General features: G+C 46.8%; 3 protein-coding genes across 10 annotated transcripts in view; 1 reads left to right on the forward strand and 2 right to left on the reverse strand.

The window, feature by feature from the left end:
• RTN3 (reticulon 3) overlaps positions 1-15,215 on the forward strand; it is a 79,867-nt gene extending 64,652 nt beyond the window's left edge. For 3 of the 7 annotated variants that reach the window (XM_009460458.5, XM_009460453.5, XM_009460455.5), the window contains 6 exons: positions 4,718-4,925; positions 7,828-7,966; positions 8,391-8,460; positions 8,982-9,028; positions 11,432-11,490; positions 13,466-15,212. In XM_009460458.5, the coding sequence (XP_009458733.1) occupies positions 4,718-4,925; positions 7,828-7,966; positions 8,391-8,460; positions 8,982-9,028; positions 11,432-11,490; positions 13,466-13,511 (569 nt within the window). In that variant the 3' untranslated portion in view covers positions 13,512-15,212. 7 annotated transcript variants of the gene reach the window in all.
• LOC129136434 (small ribosomal subunit protein eS19) lies at positions 6,099-6,827 on the reverse strand. The gene has a single exon (XM_054662380.2). It carries the CDS (start codon positions 6,598-6,600, stop codon positions 6,163-6,165), a length of 438 nt encoding a protein of 145 aa, XP_054518355.1. The 5' UTR covers positions 6,601-6,827; the 3' UTR covers positions 6,099-6,162.
• Position 15,216: 1 nt separating the features above from the next.
• ZFTA (zinc finger translocation associated) overlaps positions 15,217-19,351 on the reverse strand; it is a 52,795-nt gene continuing 48,660 nt past the window's right edge. For both annotated transcript variants that reach the window (XM_063782991.1, XM_016921110.4), the window contains one exon: positions 15,217-19,223. In XM_063782991.1, coding sequence (XP_063639061.1) covers positions 18,772-19,223 — 452 coding nt within the window. In that variant the 3' untranslated portion in view covers positions 15,217-18,771. The remainder of the gene's footprint in view (positions 19,224-19,351) is intronic.

Consider the following 19,351-nt stretch of genomic DNA (forward strand, 5'->3'; position numbering starts at 1 on the left):
ACTAGTTTAAGGGGAATTATTAGGAAACAAATGGTTTTGCTGTCTTTTGGTCATTAGCTTGGCCCCATGTTTAAGCATTCGGTAACAACTGTGAAGAGCCTGCTACAAATAAAGTGGTAGGTGCTCTGAAGAAAAATAAAGCTGTTAAAGGGAATAGAAAGTGATGAAGGCAGGGGCTGTTAGACAGGCTGGTCAGTGTCTGAGGAAGTAGCCCTGCACTGAGACCTGAAAAGTAAAGAAGCAAGCCATGGGGAGTTGGGGAAGAGCATTCCAGACAGAGGCTTGATGTGTTGAACCATCTTTTCCAAGCTCTTCCTCTGTTACCCTCTCTTTAGTCACTATGTCCCCTTTCTATTCCAGACCATAATTCCACCATTTATCTTAAGGCTGAGCCCAGGGCCTATATTATTATGCAGGTTGTTTACTGCACACATCTAGGGGCACTGTTTACACTTGTTATCTTTGTAGGTTTGAATATTTCTATTTCTTATGAGTTTTCCAGCAGATGGCAGTAACACGCATGAAGACAGGGTGACTTTTTCTAATTTGCACAAAGGTCTTTTTTGAGACGGAGTCTCACTCTTTCACCCAGGCTGGAATGCAAAGGTGCGATCTCGGCTCACTGCCACCTCCGCCTCCCAGGTTCAAGTGATTCTCCTGCCTCAACCTTCCGAGTAGCTGGGAGTACAGGCACGCACCACCATGCCTGGCTAATTTTTGTATTTTTAGTAGAGACAGGGTTTCGCCATGTTGGCCAGGGTGGTTTCGAACTCCTAACCGCAAGTGATCCACCCATCTTGGCCTCCCAAAGTGCTGGGATTACAGGAGTGACCCACCGCACCCGGCCTAAAGGTGTAGACACTCTGATTTGCATCTAGGCACGTGTCGTCTTTATCCCTTTTCCTTCTCTGATACATCAAGGTCCTTTTCTCTCTGGGTCCCAGCCTCATTCTCTAAGTTTCCTCTTCCTGTCTTTCAAATATTTTGAATGTATAGAAGAATTACAATTGTGCTACAAGGAAGTCCCGTATAATCTGCACTCTAGTTCACCAGTTGTTATCATTTGGCCACATATGCGTTATCATCCCCTCCCTCTCAGTATAGATAGATGTTTTTTTCCTGAACCATTTGAGAGCTGATTGCAAACATTCTGCCTCTTTACCCCTACTTTGGAGTGTGTTTCCATTGAACAAAACATCTTTGTTTGTTTTACGTAACCAACGAAAGTTGTTAAGGAAATTTTGCTTCTTGTTTTTTGGTTTTTTTTGAGACGGAGTCTCGCTCTGTTGCCCAAACTAGAGTGAAGTGGCGCGATCTTGGCTCACTGCAAGCTCTGCCTCCCAGGTCCACGCCATTCTCCTGCCTCAGCCTCCTGAGTAGCTGGGACTACGGGCACCCGCCACCACGCCCAGCTAATGTTTTGTATTTTTAGTAGAGACGGGGTTTCACCGTGTTAGCCAGGATGGTCTCGGTCTCCTGACCTCGTGATCTGCCTGCCTCGGCCTCCCAAAGTGCTGGGATTACAGGCGTGAGCCACCGCACCCGGCCGTTAAGGAAATTTAACAGTAATTTAGGAAATTAAACATTGATAAACAGTACTTTTGTCAATTATATAGTACACATTTAAATTTTGTCAGTTGTACCAATGATGTCTTTATAGCTGTGTTTACCCCTTTTCCAGAGTCCAGTCTAGGATCACACTTTGTGCCTCATCCTGTCTCCTTACTCTCCTTTAATCTGAGAATTAAGATTAAAAGAAGTAAGTTCCTCAGCCTTTCTCTTTCACACCACTGACATTTTTGAAGACTATAGGCCAGTTGTTTTGTAGAATATTTCTCAATCTGGGTTGGTCTGGTGTTTTCTGATTAGATGCAGGTTACATGTTTTGGGCGGGAATACCATAGAAGTGATGTTGTGTCTTTCTCAGTGCATGCACTATGTCTGGAGGCATATGGTATCTGTTTGTTCTACTACTGATGACGTCAGCCCTCTAAGCCTTCTGTGTTGAAACTGTTCCTTGTAGTTATATGAACTCTAACATGTATATACTTGAACTCTGACTATAGGAATTCTCCTACTTACAGGAATTCACTCTTAAATAGGCAGTATTCTATTAAGTTCTTCTGTTCAATCTCTTAGTTCATCAAGTGAGCCTGAGTTGCCTCCCAGTTCTTTCTCTCCTTTGCAGCATCACTATCTGGGACTCTCGGGTTCCCATCAGGAGTCATAATACCTTCTCTTTCTCCTAGTAAGTTGCATCCCTTAGCCAGACTCTTTGAACCAGTGATTACTTCTTATATACAATCAGCATATTTTTAGTGTTTTATTGAATCAAGTTAAGGTTCTTTGGCTCTAGGAAGGTTAGTCTTCAAAGAAATGGTTTCAGAAGAGAGCTGTATAGCTGAATGTGGGGAAGAACTAGGTACCCTCAAGACAACTTGAATCACACCCAGTTCATTTTATCGCAAATAAGTCTTTTCCACTAACCTTATTTGAATTACTGCATGTCATTTACACTGTCTTAGCCTTCTTTATTCCTTAAACTCTAGGAGGTAGATTTCATTTTCTTCATTTTTCAGATGTGAGGAAATGGAGGCTTGGAAAGGTTAAAGTAATATAGTGAGAAATTACCAGGACTTAAACTCATGTCTCTCCAACTCCAAAGCCCTTGCTCTTTTTTGAGAGCAGAGAGTGGCTGGGAGGAAAGTCCTCTAGCTACTCATGGTGAAATTAGCCTTCGTAGACAGAAATACAAAAGGTAATGGCAGCCACGTGCAGAGGCTTATGCCTGTAATCCCAACACTTTGGGATGCCGAGGCGGGCAGATCACTAGAGGTCAGGAGTTCGAGACCAGCCTGGCCAATATGGTGAAACCCTGACTGTGTCTCAAAAAAAAAATAAAAGTAATGTCACTGCTAGATTGGAGGTGATTGCCGGCACCTGCCACTCAGAGAGTGGGAGGTGTCTTTAAACCAGGACCATCCTGGGCAACTAGATCTTACAGTTGGGGACTTCCAAACTGGGAAAATCAAAATACTTCTACTTAAACTCATTTCCTAACATAATTATTAATAGTGCCCCACTCACTTTTTTTTTTTTTTTAAACAGTCTCATTCTGTCACCCAGGCTGGAGTGCAGTGGCACGATGTTGGCTCACTGCAACCTCCGCCTCCCAGGTTCAAGTGATTTCTCGTGCCTCAGCCTCCCGAGTAGCTGAGATTACAAGTGTGCACCACCATGCCCAGGTATTTTTTGTATTTTTAGTAGAGACAGGGGTCTCACCATGTTGGCCAGTCTGGTCTTGAGCTCCTGGCCTCAAGTGATCCGCCTGCCTCGGACTCCCAAAGTGCAGAGATTACAGGCGTGAGCCCCTGCACCCTGCCAGCCCCACTCACTTTTTTTTTTTTTTTTTGAGACGGAGTTTCGCTCTGTCACCCAGGCTGGAATGCAATGGCGCGATCTCGGCTCACTGCAGCCTCCGCTTCCCGGGTTCAAGCGATTCTCCTACCTCAGCCTCCTGAGTAGCTGGGACTACAGGCACATACCACCATGCCCAGCTAATTTTTATATTTTAGTAGAGACTGGCTTTTCACCATGTTGGCCAGGTTGGTCTCGAACTCATGACCTCAGGTGATCCGCCCGCCTTGGTCTCCCAAAGTGCTAGGATTACAGGCGTGAGCCACCATGCCCGGCCCCCACTCACTTTTTTTAAGAGTACTGCAGCTTGGCCAGGCATGGTGGCTCATGCCTGTAATCACAGCACTGTGGGAGGCCACAGCAGGAAGATTGCTTGAAGCCAGGAGTTCGAGACTAACCTGGCAGCATATTGAGACCCTGTCTCTACAAAAAAGAAAAAAGTACCTGGACATGGTGGCACATACCTGTAGTCCTAGCTACTCAGAGGCTGAGGTAGGAGGTTTGCTTGAACCCAGGAGTTAAAGGCTGCAGTGAGTAATGATAGTGCCACTGCTCTCCAGCCCAGGTGACAGAGTGAGACGCTGTCTCAAAAAAGGGAGGAGGTGGTATTGTGGCTTGGATAATTATATGGTCCCCTATACATAATCCTTCCTGAATTCTTTTCAGATTAACATCGAGACTGGTGTTTCTTTATAACTAGCACTAATAGTGCTTGGTCTATTTTTATTTACCACTTTCTTTGCCCCTGCCCCAATTTATACACTGGGGCAAAATTAGCTTTGGTTTTATAGTCTGTTCACCTAACTAATTTATAGGCCTGGTTTGCATAATTTAGTTAACAGCAAGATTTTGCCACACCTGCTTTATCATCCTTTCTGCCAAAATATTTAAGATAAATGGCACTTTACCCCGGTGTATTTCCATAGCTGAAATAAGCTCTTAAATTTTTATAATCCTATCCTGAAACCTAATCAGTGTAGCAGAAGAACGTTTTGCCTCGTGAGTTATCACCCCTGACATAATTTGATTTTCATTTATGAGATTCTCTTAGAACCAGGTACAGTGGCACACACCTGTAGTCCAGCTACTCAGGAAGTGAAGGCAGGAGGATCACTTGAGCCAAGAGTTCCAGGCCAGCCTGGGCAACATAGTGAGACCCCATCTCTTTAAAAAAACAAAACCAGATTATCTTAAAGTGGGGCATACCTGTATTTGTGTGCTAATGTGAGGCTCCACAGGTATGCAAGACATAGTAGCTGTGGATGTTTCTTATAACTTATATTCCCTTTTCTTTTGTCAGTGCACGATCTGATTTTCTGGAGAGATGTGAAGAAGACTGGGTTTGTCTTTGGCACCACGCTGATCATGCTGCTTTCCCTGGCAGCTTTCAGTGTCATCAGTGTGGTTTCTTACCTCATCCTGGCTCTTCTCTCTGTCACCATCAGCTTCAGGATCTACAAGTCCGTCATCCAAGCTGTACAGAAGTCAGAAGAAGGCCATCCATTCAAGTGAGTTGAAGTCTTAAAAGCAACATTCTACATTTTAGTGGAAGGGTTCACTGAAGCTGATAGGTCTAAAACTCAGACCTGACTAAAAATCAAGAATTATGGGGCCTAGTGCAGCTGATTGGTGGCATGAAGCATCCCCTAGAGACCTTGAAATCACCTTAAGAAGTGGCCAAGTTAGAAGCCAAGAACTTTTTGACAAATTAGAGGTTCATACTTGAAGTTCAAAGAGGGAGTCCTTCAAAGAAGACTCTCAATTCTTTTTTTTTTTTTTTTTGAGACGGATATTGCTCTTGTTGCCCAGGCTGGAGTACAGTGGCGCGATCTCAGCTTATCGCAACCTCTGCCTCCCAGGTGCAAGCAATTCTCCTGCCTCAGCCTCCTGAGTAGCTGGGATTACAGGCATGCGCCACTATGCCCAGCTAATTTTGTATTTTTACTAGATACGGGGTTTCTCTATGTTGGTCAGGCTGGTCTCAAACTTCTGACCTTGGGTGATCCGCCCGCCTCAGCCTCCCAAAGTGCTGTTTTTTTTGTTTTTTGTTTGTTTGTTTTTGAGACAGAGTCTCACTCTGTTGCCCAGGCTGGAGTGCAGCGGTGCAATCTCGGCTCACTGCAAGCTCCTCCTCCTGGGTTCATGCCATTCTCCTGCCTCAGCCTCCCGAGTAGCTGGGACTACAGGCACCCACCATCACGCCTGGCTAATTTTTTTGTATTTTTAGTAGAGACAGGGTTTCACCATGTTCGGCAGGATGGTCTCGAACTCCTGACTTTGTGATCCACCCGCCTCTGCCTCTCAAAGTGCTGGGATTACAGGCGTGAGCCACCGCTCCCGACCGTAATGTTTGTATTTTTAGTAGAGACAGGGTTTTACCATATTGGTCAGGCTGGTCTTGAACTCCTGACCTCGTGATCCACCCGCCTCGGCCTCCCAAATCATGCATGGGATTACTATGCATGAGCCACCGTGCCCGGCAACTCTAAATTCTTGAGCAGGGCAGGGAAAGCAGAGCACCTAGAGCAGCGCTCGGTTAGATGGGGTTCCGAGTGCATGTTTAATCCCCCACATAGGTAAGACTTGACTTTCAAACCTTGTTGAGTCTGTGCTTTGGTAATATCAGAACTCAGTGTTTTCATTCTTGGTTTATTACTGATTTCCTCCATATCTCTTACTAGTTTTCTTTTTTTTTTTTTTTTTTTTTTACGAATGAGGCAATTTATTAACCCAGCATGGTTTGTTCTAATGCTTCTTGTTGGCAGCTGCCACCTGTCCGGCGATTCTGTCCAGATCTCTTTGTCCCTGAGGTGTCAGTTTGCGGCCGCCATCTTGGTCCTTTTCCACCATTTTCAGCCCCTCCAGGGCTTGGAGGACCCGGCGGGCCACACTCTTGGAGCCTCGGCTGAAGTGGCTGGGCATGACGCCGTTTCTCTGACGTCCCCCATAGATCTTGGTCATGGAGCCAACCCCAGCGCCACCCCGGAGGTACAGGTGCCGCGCTGTGGAAGCAGCTCGCGTGTAGAACCAGTTCTCATCGTAGGGAGCAAGCTCTTTGTGCTTGGCCAGCTTGACGGTGTCCACCCATTCGGGGACTTTCAGCTTCCCGGACTTTTTGAGGAAGGCTGCCAGAGCTCTGACGAACTCCTGCTGGTTCACGTCTTTTACAGTAACTCCAGGCATCGTGCGGCCTCCGCGCTGCCAGCCAGGGGAAAGGGAGCGACGGGGTTTCCCGGGCGCACAAGTCGGGCGTAGGGTCTCGCGAGAGTCCTCTTACTAGTTTTCTTAACGCTGGAGGTCTTAATGAAGTCAGTAATCTTCTGACTACATTTCTAGTATACAATTTCTAGCTTTTTTGATTGTGCTGTAACTTTAACAAATGTTTTCTTCACACTTTCCTCTTGAAAATCTTACCCCATAAACAATGTTGACTTTAACGTGAGCAAATGACAGTTTTTTGAAGGCTCTTTTTTCATAGAGAAGGAGACCCTGCTGTGACCTCTCAGGACTACAACAGAATAGGTTTCTGGCCACACCTGTGCTCCTTGTATTTTCTCTTGGTGGAAATAGAAGGAATAACTTACAACTTTATGTGGCATTAAAAATTTTATTGCAGTTCAGGTGCGGTGACTTACGCATGTAGTCCCAGCACTTTGGGAAGCTGAGGCAGGCAGATCGCTTGAGGTCAGGAGTTCAAGACTAGCCTGGCCAACATGGTGAAACCTCGTCTTTACTAAAAATATGAAAATTAGCCGGGCGAGGTGGCAGGTGCCTGTAATCCCAGCTATTCAGGAGGCTGAGGCAGGAGAATATCTTGAACCCAGGAGGTGGAGTTTGCAGTGAGCTGAGATTGTGCCATTGCACTCCAACCTGGACAACTGAGCAAAACACCATCTCAGAAAAAAACTGCTAAAAAAAAAACCCAGTACCCTGTTTTTATGTGTTCTGGGCTCTTAATTACAAATACAAATGTGGTTTTCCAAAATGTTTTTTTTTAAAAACAAAAACAGCAAAATTTTAGCATAAACAAAATATAGTTTTAGAAACTCCAGGATATGTTAATGTTAAAACTGCTAAAAAAAAAAAAAAGTACCTTGTTTTTATGTGTTCTGGGCTCTTTTTTATAAATGGATTTACCTTCATGAATATCCGGTGAGGTAGTAAAAGTGACACAGAACATAGGTCAGTTCTTTACTGTGCTTGACTGTCCCCTGCTTTGCAGACATCTGGCATATTTGCCTCTGCCCACTAAATGACAGTGTGTCTCCACCCCACCTGATGACAACAAAAAAATGCTCCTACAGGTTCTAAAATGCACCCTGGGAACCAATTTTACATTCTCAGTAACTACTATGCTAACAAAATCTTCTTCCATGTCAAATGTATGACTGTTATTTCTTCTTCTGGAAGAGCCTACCTGGATGTAGACATTACTCTGTCCTCGGAAGCTTTCCATAATTACATGAATGCTGCCATGGTGCATATCAACAGGGCCCTGAAACTCATTATTCGTCTCTTTCTGGTAGAAGATCTGGTTGACTCCTTGAAGGTTAGTTGTTTCTGCAGCACTTGGTGGTAAAACAGAAAAAGCAGGGACTGGGTTATAATTTGGAGGAAAAACAGTACATAGGATTTTATCAGACAAAAATGAACGTATGCTTAGCTCAGTCATTCTATAATGGGATAGGAGTCACTAGAGAAAGGTATAGCCTTCTGCTGGGGAACAAATATCAGAAGAGAGGTGATATAATTGGAAGCAGTGCAGTTTCAGTCTTTGGACCTCAGAAAACTACAGACTTCACTCACATACCTTCAAATGTATAACACAAGTAGGGAACCTTCATTTGGAAATTGTCCATGTCACACATCACTAAATTTATGCAGACTTAATTAGCTGGAGGAGAATGACATCAGTTAATGTGAATTTTGCCTTACGGTTATTCCTGCTTAACTTTTGATATTGGCCTTCACAGCTGGCTGTCTTCATGTGGCTGATGACCTATGTTGGTGCTGTTTTTAACGGAATCACCCTTCTAATTCTTGGTAAGGTGGCAAGGAGAATGTGCCCATGCTCTTTGAAGTAGTTTGTAAGAATAAGAGTGAAGAGAAAGCCCAGCATGGCTCTACTCATTCTTCATTGCCCAGTCTTGACCCATAGAGACCTGGGAGTAGGCACTGGAGGAACCGGAGTTTGTGGTCACAGGTTTATGAAATGGTCTCAGTTATAAATTAAGAAATATCAAAACAGCTGGAAGTAAAGGACAGTTGTCTAGATTTGGTTTACATATGGGGATCTTATTTACAGAAACCATTTTGGTAATTTGGAAATTGTTATTTGTGGTACAAAGAAGGTAGCCTGTATACCTGAAGAGGTTTTTTTTGTTTTGTTTTAACACTACCTTAAATTAGCTGTCTTAATTGGGAGTGCTAACCAGGATTTCTCATTTTGAGGAATGCCTGTGTTTTCCTGTATTTTGTGAGGAAAAATGTATATGTTACTCTGAGTCTTAAGATGTGACTGTCTCTCATATACACTTGCCATGTCCCATGATTCTGTCTTACAGCTGAACTGCTCATTTTCAGTGTCCCAATTGTCTATGAGAAGTACAAGGTAAGCATTTATCTGTTCCAAATCAAATGTGCCAATTGATGTATGACTAGTTGTAGTTCATTTCTGAGACATTGATTGTTCAGAGCAGTCTTTTTATAACTATTTCTACGATCTAATTTTGTGAGTCAAGTGCCTATAAGAAACTGGTGGCAGTAGTTTCCTCCAAGGAGAGAAACTGGATATTTAGGAGAGAGATGACTAGGAAAGAGAAACTTCCTTTTTATACTTGTGTGCCTTTCGAGTTTTTAATCATGTAGATGTATTTTCTATGCAAAAGTAATAAGTTGAAAAAATGCTTAGGCCAGGGGTGGTGGCTTGTGCCTGTAATCCCAGCACTTTGGGATGCTGAAGCGGGAGAATCCCTTGAGCCCAGGAGCTCAATACCAGCCTGGGCAACCTGGCAAAACCTTGTCTCTAAAAAAAAATAGCCGGATGCAGTGGCCTGCACCTGTAGTCTAAGATAGGAGAATCTACTTGAGCCCGGGAGACAGAGGTTGCAGTGAGCCGAGATCATGCCATTGCACTCCAGCCTGGGTGATGGGAGTGAAACCCTGTCTCAAAAAGGCCAGGAGCAGTGGCTCATGCCTATAATCCTAACACTTTGTGGGGCCGAGGCAGGCAGATCACTTGAGGTCAGGAGTTCGAGACCAGCCTGGCCAACATGGTAAAACTTCATCTCTACTAAAAATATAAAAATTAGCCCAGTGTGGGGCTGGGCATGGTGGCTCATGCCTGTAATCCCAGCACTTTGGGAGGCCGAGGCGGGCGGATCACGAGGTCAGGAGATCGAGACCATCCTGGCTAACATGGTGAAACCCCATCTCTACTAAAAATACAAAAAATTAGTCGGGTGTGGTGGCAGGCGCCTGTGGTCCCAGCTGCTCAGGAGGCTGAGGCAGGAGAATTGCTTGAACCTGGGAGGTGGAGGTTGCAGTGAGCCAAGATTGTGCCACTGCACTCCAACTTGGATGACAGAGCAAGACTCCATCTCAAAAACAAAACAAAACAAAACAAAACCGCTTAGATGGGAGATTGAGACCACGGTGAAACCCCGTCTCTACTAAAAATACAAAAAATTAGCCAGGCATGGTGGCAGGCGCCTGTAGTCCCAGCTACTCAGAGAGGCTGAGGCAGGAGAATGGCATGAACCTGGGAGGTGGAGCTTGCAGTGAGCCGAGATTGCGCCACTGCATTCCAGCCTGGGCGACAGGGAGACTCCGTCTCAAAAAAAAAAAAAAAAAGCTTAGATGAATAAAAGCCGGGTGTCTAAAAGGAAACTTTAAGCTCTAGGTTATTCAGGTAATCCATCAGTGTGATGAGGTGTTTGCATTGTTGGATGATGTGTACCAAGTATACTAGATGCCATGAGATTATTCTTTATGGATTAAGTCATCCATCAAGAGACTTTTTGGCTTTTTGGTATTAAGTGAATTAGTGTTACACAAGAGCCATAACATATTTATGATGACAGAAAATAGATTAGACACACAGTTTCTAGTCATTGGAAACTGTTATATACTCCAGTGTCTCTAAAGAAAATACTTACCAAGTAAGACTTAACCTCTGCAAAAGATGAGTGATTTTTTAACTGTAACAAAGTGTGGGGTGTTTATGGTGTAATTTGGATTCTAAAACCGGAGGTTTTAAAAATACTTTTAAGGCTAGGTGTGGTGGCTCATGTCTGTAATCCCAGCACTTTGGGAGGCCAAGGCAGGTGGATTGCCTGAGGATGGCAGTTCAAGACCAGCCTGACCAACATGAAGAAACCCTGTCTCTGTCTCTACTAAAAATACAAAATTAGCCAGGCATGGTGGCGCATGCCTGTAATCCCAGCTACTTAGGAGGCTGAGGCAGGAGAATTGCTTAAACCCAGGTGGTGGAGGTTTCGGTGAGCCGAGATCACACCATTGCACTCCAGCCTGGACAACAAGAACAAAACTCCATCTCAAAAAAAAAAAAAAAAAAAAAGGCTGGGCACAGTGGCTCATGCCTGTAATCCCAGCACTTTGGGAGGCCGAGGTGGGTGGATCACGAGGTCAGGAGGTCGAGACCATCCTGGCTAACACGGTGAAACCCCGTCTCTACTAAAAATATAAAAAATTAGCTAGGCGTGGTGGCGGGCGCCCGTAGTCCCAGCTACTCGGGAGGCTGAGGCAGGAGAATGGCGTGAACCCGGGAGGTGGAGCTTGCAGTGAGCCAAGATAGCGCCACTGCACTCCACCCTGGGCGAGAGCGAGGCTCCGTCTCACAAAAAAAAAAAAACTTTTAAAAACTGGGTGTTTTCATTTTCTAGACTGGTCAGTCGTGTTTAAAAAATGGTTAAACTAGACAAAAGAGCCGTGCCTTCAGGAAAATTGGTGATCTGTATGTTACCACAACTGAATTTATTTTCCTTCCTTAAAGACCCAGATTGATCACTATGTTGGCATCGCCCGAGATCAGACCAAGTCAATTGTTGAAAAGTAAGTACATTTAGAGACCACATCATCATGAGGTATGCTTCCTTCCCCCCAATTATCTTTAGTCTCTTGTACAAAATGCAGATGCCAAGGAAAGTAATTTTCATTTTGATAAAAACCTTAGTTAATAGTTTCATTTTACTAAAAATTATAATAGCTGCTTCTGTAAAAAGGAAAAAAATCCTTTATATCTTTTTTTGGCCCTGCCTTCTGGACCTTTGTAGGCCAGGCATTTTGACTCACACCTGTAATGCCAGTGCTTTGGGAGGCCGAGACAGGAGGATTGCTTGATCCCAGGAGTTCAAGACCAGCCTGGGCAACATAGCTAGGCCTTGTCTCTACTAAGAATAAAAAATTAGCTGTGCATGGTAACATGTGCCTTTAGTCCCACCTACTGGAGAGGCTGAGACAAGAGGATCAATGGAAAAAAAAAGATCAGTGGAATTTTTTGGAGACAGGGTCTTGCTTTGTCACCCAGGCTGAAGTGCAGTCTCGACCTCCTAGGCTCAGGTGATCCTCCCACCTCAGCTTCTCCAGTAGCAAGGACCATAGGCTACTCTGCCTTTTTGAACTGGCTTTTAAATGTTCTTGGTTACAGGCTGGGCACGGTGGCTCACACCTGTAATCCCAACACTTTGGGAGGCCAAGGCCGGTGGATCACGAGGTCAGGAGTTTGAGACCAGCCTGGCCAACATAGTGAAACCCCATCTCTACTAAAAATACAAAAATTAGCCAGGTGTGGTGGCATGCAACTTTAGTCCCAGCTACTCAGGAGGCTGAGGAGGGAGAATTGCTTGAACCTGGGAGGCGAGGTTGCAGTGAGCAGAGACCATGCCATTGCACTCCAGCCTGGGTGACAGTGAGACTCCGTCTCAAAAAAAAACCAAAAAGTTATTGGTTGCTTCCCCACCTTCATTTATTTTCACATGTATTCATTTAAGCCAAACGTATCCCTCTCAGAAACAAAAGTTCTAGTAAATAAGTAACTTAAGGATCAAAGTTGTCTAAGATTGCCAAATCTCTGTTCCCATTTTTTAAAACCAATTAATAATTAAATCAGGAAATAAAATATTGACAAACATCTTTATGACTCCCTATATCAAAGAGTTGTTTTCTTCTTTTTACTTTTTTTCCCCATACCTAGAGGACAGTATTTTTTTTCTTTTTTCTTTTTTCTTTCTTTTTTTTTTTGCTTTCTAGAGACAGGGTCTCACTCTGTCACCCAGGTTGAAGTGCAGTGGCACAAACTGAAAGCTCACTGCAGCCTTGACCTCTGACCTCCCTTGCTCCAAGTGATCCTCCCACCCCAGCCTCCTGAGTAGCTGACACTACAGGCATGTGCCATGCCCTGGCAAATTTTTTATTTTTTATAGAGATGGGGGTCTCACTATGTTGCCCAGGCCAGGCTTAAACTTCTGGCCTCAAGTAATCCTCCCACCTTGGCCTCACAAAGTGCTGAGATTACAGGCATGAGCCCTGCTTTTAATTTGAATTATTCATAGCAAATACTGTGAACCTAACGCTTTGAATTTGTTAACATTTTTCTTTTTTTCTTTTTTTTTGAGATGGAGTCTCGCTGTCACCCAGGCTGGAGTGCAGTGGTGCGATCTCTGCTCACTGCAGCCTCCACCTCCCGGGTTCAAGCGATTATCCTTCATTCACCTGCCTCAGCCTCCTGAGTAGCTGGGATTACAGGTGCACACCAACACGCCTGGCTAATTTTTGCATTTTTTAGTAGAGACAGGGTTTCACCATATTGGCCAGGCTGGTCTTCAACTCCTGACCTCATGATCTGCCTGCCTCGGACTCCCAAAGTGCTGGGATTACACGCGTGAGCCACCGCACCCAGCCGGGAGAATGCATTTCACATTGCTTATGCAAGTCCAGGACTGTCCTCTAGCATCACAGTTAAAATAAAAACCTAGAGCGAATGCTAATGTTTTCACTTTCTTTCTTTTTCCCCTCCTTTTCTCAATAGGATCCAAGCAAAACTCCCTGGAATCGCCAAAAAAAAGGCAGAATAAGTACATGGAAACCAGAAATGCAACAGTTACTAAAACACCATTTAATAGTTATAACGTCGTTACTTGTACTATGAAGGAAAATACTCAGTGTCAGCTTGAGCCTGCATTCCAAGCTTTTTTTTTTTAATTTGGTGTTTTCTCCCATCCTTTCCCTTTAACCCTCAGTATCAAGCACAAAAATTGATGGACTGATAAAAGAACTATCTTAGAACTCAGAAGAAGAAAGAATCAAATTCATAGGATAAGTCAATACCTTAATGGTGGTAGAGCCTTTACCTGTAGCTTGAAAGGGGAAAGATTGGAGATAAGAGAGAAAATGAAAGATAGAACACCTCTGGGTCCTTCTGTCCAGTTTCAGCACTAGTCTTACTCAGCTATCCATTATAGTTTTGCCCTTAAGTTAAGAAGTAATGATTAACTTATGAAAAAATTATTTGGGGACAGGAGTGTGATACCTTCCTTGGTTTTTTTTTTGCAGCCCTCAAATCCTATCTTCCTGCCCCACAATGTGAACAGCTACTCCTGATACTCCTTTTCTTTAATGATTTAACTATCAACTTGATAAATAACTTATAGGTGATAGTGATAATTCGTGATTCCAAGAATGCCATCTGATAAAAAAGAATAGAAATGGAAAGTGGGACTGAGAGGGAGTCAGCAGGAATGCTGCGGTGGCGGTCACTCCCTCTGCCACTATTCCCAGGGAAGGAAAGGCTCCGCCATTTGGGAAAGTGGTTTCTACGTCACTGGACACCGGTTCTGAGCATTAGTTTGCGAACTCGTTCTCGAATGTGCTTTCCTCCCTCTCCCCTGCCCACCTCAAGTTTAATAAATAAGGTTGTACTTTTCTTATTATAAAATAAATGTCTGTAACTGCTGTGCACTGCTGTAAACTTGTTAGAGAAAAAAATAACCTGCATGTGGGCTCCTCAGTTATTGAGTTATTGTGATCCTATCTCAGTCTGGGGGGGAACATTCTCAAGAGGTGAAATACAGAACCCCTTTTTTTCTTGATCTTTTCCCGAGACTCAAATCTCCGATTCCCATTTGGGGGCAAGTTTTTTTCTTCACCTTCAATATGAGAATTCAGCGAACTTGAAAGAAAAATCATCTGTGAGTTCCTTCAGGTTCTCACTCATAGTCATGATCCTTCAGAGGGAATATGCACTGGCGAGTTTAAAGTAAGGGCTATGATATTTGATGGTCCCAAAGTACGGCAGCTGCAAAAAGTAGTGGAAGGAAATTGTCTTTCTACGTGTTTTGGAAAAATTAGTTAGGAATTTGGATGGGTAAAAGGTACCCTTGCCTTACTCCATCTTATTTTCTTAGCCCCCTTTGAGTGTTTTAACTGGTTTCATGTCCTAGTAGGAAGTGCATTCTCCATCCTCATCCTCTGCCCTCCCAGGAAGTCAGTGATTGTCTTTTTGGGCTTCCCCTCCAAAGGACCTTCTGCAGTGGAAGCGCCACATCCAGTTCTTTTCTTTTGTTGCTGCTGTGTTTAGATAATTGAAGAGATCTTTGTGCCACACAGGATTTTTTTTTTTTTTAAGAAAAACCTATAGATGAAAAATTACTAATGAAACTGTGTGTACGTGTCTGTGCGTGCAACATAAAAATACAGTAGCACCTAAGGAGCTTGAATCTTGGTTCCTGTAAAATTTCAAATTGATGTGGTATTAATAAAAAAAAAAAAACAAACAATGACTGTGGCATCATTCTGCTAACTTTATTCTTTATACACAGTTTGGGTAAAGTAAGAACCAAACACTGCTTCCACTCCCCCTATCCTCACTCCACTTTGGGGACTTTAAAAAGTGACTAATAGTTGGTACTCGTAAGGATTCCCAAGACTGCAGAATTCAGTTTTACAGCATAACTGTGCATTTGATCTCTGAAAGAAAATAAGAGACCCTCTAAGAGGTGGTGACCTTAGAAGAATGAGGAGGGGTCAGGGGGTCTTTTACCCCAGTTCAGCCTCACACCAGCCTGGGAGATTTTCCCACCTTCAACGCAAAGCAGCCTGTAAATTACATATAGCCACAATACACTTAAATTGAGTCAATCACCGTGGAAAATGGGAACTAAATACATCATCAGGTCTTCATTGAAAGAACTTGAGTGGTCACCTGTGATTAGCTCTTCTCCTAAACTAAGGCTGCTGTGACCCTTAAGCTGGCTTTTAAAAATGTATTCAACATACCTCTTAGAAAACTTAGGCTGAAATATTTTTTAAATGACTGATGCAAACAATTTCACAAATACGCATACAAATGTTTGAATAATGTCACTAAGTAACATGGTATATAAATATGTATTCAGAGTAACATTTACATATTGGCCATAATAGCAAGCATACCATTAACAACAACAACAAAAAAAATCATGAAGAGACTTCACCTGTTCATGTCAGAATCCCAAGGCAAGGAGGCACACCTAGGCAAGAGGGCCAACTCAACTTGCAACCTCTAACCTGTGAGGCCATAACTTCCATCAAAGCAGGAATCAGTGGAATCACTCCCGCAGCCCTTCCCTTTCACTGGTGCCCGGCACTTCAGCTGCATCAAGATCAATGGAGGGCTCATGAAAACAGACTGCTAGGCCCCAACCAAGTTTCTGATTCAGTAACCCTGAGGTATGGCCCAAGAATTTTTATTTCTAGCAGATTCCTAAGGTGATGCTGCTGGTCTCAGGGACACACTTTGAGAGCCACTGGTGTGTTTGGGGCTGTCTCAGTAAAGATGTCCACTCTCCTGAGGCCTCTCTCTGCCTACGGGGGGGAGGGGGGGAATCTAACCCCTCTGCCCTGGCTTATCTGAACTTTGGCAGTGGGCTTGAGTGATTATAAATTGGTTGCCCCAATTTACCTACTGCTTTTGAGTGGGCAGAGTAAAAAAAGTGGTGTTAATACTCTGGATCCGAAAAAATGCATGAAGGAAAGTAAAAGAATGGCAGTGCACAGCCTGGTGCCATCCATAATCTCCGTTCTCAAGCTTTTAATACTGTCTCAAAAACCGTGGAGGTTCAAACTCACTGGGAATTTACTTTTCAGTCAATTGACAACCCATTCAGGATCTTCCTGAATCCCTGGTGGCCTCCACAACAAAGAGCACAAAGCCCCCTGCCGAGGCAGCCTTGGGCCCTGCGGCAGCCGCCCCACCTCTGGAGTTCTGCTGGGGAGGGGAATGACGATTGGATGGCGCCTTCCAGCTGAGGCCCTGCAGAGCTCAGTGTGCTCATCCCAAGGCAGTGTGCAGGGCTTTGCCACCTTCAGGAGTCACAGATCCACCGTGGTGGCCTGCATTGCCCAGCATGTCAATCCTTCGGCAGGCCTGACAAATTTTAATAACTGACCAGCGAATTGGGAAGCAGTGTGGCATCGTGCAAAGAACACTGAGTCGGGAGCTAGGATTTTCATTCTAGTTCTTGTACTGTCCCTACCTGGCTGTGTGATCATCTCGGTTCCTGGGCTCCAATTTACCTATCTGTGAAGGTGAGGAGGGTAGTACTAGTGATCTCCAGGGCCCTTTCCAATTCTGACAATCCTGAATTATATAAAAATGCTATAAAATCCGTGGTATAAAATCCAACTCCCAAACAGGAAGAGTCAAGGGACTGGGCCTGAGGCACTTGAACCTTAGGCTCTGGCCTGGGGGTCAGGGATGAGAGGAGGGGCCTCCTCTTTGCCCTCTGCTTTCCCACTCCTGGGCTCTGGCCTGGGGGTCCGCAATAAGAGGGGCCTCCTCTTTGCTCTCTGCCTTCCCACCCCGAGGCAGGGACTGGACCACGCTGCCCAGGCATCTCTTCCTCCAGACCCAACCCTCAAGTTCCACCCACTAGCCTCCCCGCCCCGACTTTAGGACCGCCGGAACTGTTCCTGCAGCAGCCTGGCTTTGTGAAGAGCAGACAGTAGGGCCCGGAGTCTCCCAGCGGGAGTAACATCAGCACAGCTAGTTGGGGTCCTCCCGTCCCCGCCTCTGCCCTCGCTCCTCCTTCCTTCAGGTCCTCCCTCCACCACCTCACAGCTTATCTCTGATACACGCATAATAAATAAGACATTTGCACATAAGGGTGACTGGGTCAGCTCTGTCCCCGCCCCTGCCCCTTTCATATAAAAGCATTAAATACAGTTTCAAAATAAAATACAAAGAGCAAAAAAGGGCCTGATCTCGGGGCCACCTGTTCTCCACAGGAGAATGAATCTACACATCCCTCTCGGACCTGCCTGGGAGATCGCGGGGCCCGATCCCTGCCACACAGGGCCTGCGGCTGCCACGGGGAAAAGAGGCCGAAGCCCGGCCCCAGGCCCTGCGGGTTGAGAACGGACGCCGCATCCACCGCGGACAAAGGGGGATGGGGATGGGGCGGGAATCGAAGGCTGACTGCCGGGACCGCCTGTGCCCCGGGCTCCCACGGACTTGGTGGCGCCTGACTCTTGAGTTTAGGGGTAAGCAGAGACCCTCGGGGCAAGAGGAGCAAAGGAAAAAAGTGCTAATCCCTTTACAAGATCTGTCCTGGAGGGCGTGGCGCGGCCTGGGAGGAGGGTGGGGCCGCCGGGCGCACGGTTCTCACTGAGCCTGCCGGGGAGGTAAGCGCAGCTGGTCCAGCCCGGGCCCCGGGCGCATAGCCCCGCCCTCGGTCCAACGCGCCTTCCCACCCCGGGAAGGCTCCCGAGCCCTGCGGCCCAGCCTCCCGCTGGAAGCCCCAGTCCGCAGCCGGGGCCTCCGAGAGGCCGAGAATCCCAATTAGGGAAGGGCAGCCAGCAGCCCCCAAGCCGGGAGCCGTGCCTGCCAGCGTGCAAGGCTGCAGGGAACTGGGCCCCCAGCCAGGGCCAGAGCCAGAGCCAGAACCCGCACGGCCCCCCTTCGGCCCTAATACTGACTGACGGCGCCCCCAGTCCCGGCCTGCGGAGAATCCCCTCGCGGGGTGTGGCCGGGAGCGCTCGGCGCTAACACGTGGAGGCCAATGTGGATTCTCGGAAAACGTGGGCCCTGCGCGGGGAGGGCAGGGCTCCGGGCCGATGGGAGAGTGCGCTTCCCGCAGCGCACCGACTGGCTCGGGGACCCAAGTGGCACCGCGCAGACGCCGGTGGACCCACCCGATCCCCCGTCTCCGCCCGGCCCGGCCAGCGGGGGGCGCGGCCGCAGGAAGCGCTAACAACGGACGCGAGGGTCTCCCAGCCGGAGGGCCGGGCGAGCACAGGGCGGGGCGGGGCCGATCCGACCCGACCCGACCCGACCTGACCCGGGGGCCCGCTAGGCCGCTACGCCCGACACACAGCGCCAGACTTGAGGTCCGCGCCGCCGTCACGCGGCGCCGGGGCGGGCGGCCCGAAGCCCTCGTGGCCGTAGCAGCGCAGCGCCGCCTCCTCGTAGGCCTCCAGGATAGTCTGGCGCTCCTCAGGCGTGAAGTCCATGGAGAAGGGGTGCACCTGCAGGATGTGGCGCTTGATGGTGCTCACCTTGAGCGTGGCCAGCGCGCCCCCGCACACCATACACACCAGGCCGCGCCGGCTGCCGTCGTAGTCCATCAGGTACTCGCCCCGCCAGCGCGGCTGGTAGTTCCGCCGCTGCTCCCGGCTGCGGGGCGGGGGCGGCGGCGGGGGAGGAGGCGGCGGCGGCAAGGCGAGTCCCCCAGGATCCTGGCCGTCCTCTTCGTCCTCCTCTTCTTCGGCGGGCCGCTCCAAGGGAGCTCCAGGGGACAGCGGAACGTCGCCTAAGGAGGGACAAAGGACCGCATTGGCGACGGCGGGGGGCAGCGGGCTGGGCCCCGCGTCTCATCTCCGGTCACCCCATCTTTGCCCTTCTATCCCATTTTCCAGTCCCTTCTGCCCCAGCAACTGC

Source organism: Pan troglodytes, chromosome 9 (genome assembly GCF_028858775.2).
Source record: "Pan troglodytes isolate AG18354 chromosome 9, NHGRI_mPanTro3-v2.0_pri, whole genome shotgun sequence".
NCBI lineage: Eukaryota > Metazoa > Chordata > Mammalia > Primates > Hominidae > Pan > Pan troglodytes.

Coding starts and splice junctions, on each gene's coding strand:
- LOC129136434 (XM_054662380.2), bottom strand. CDS start 6,600: ATGCCTGGAGTTACTGTAAAAGACGTGAACCAGCAGGAGTTCGTCAGA.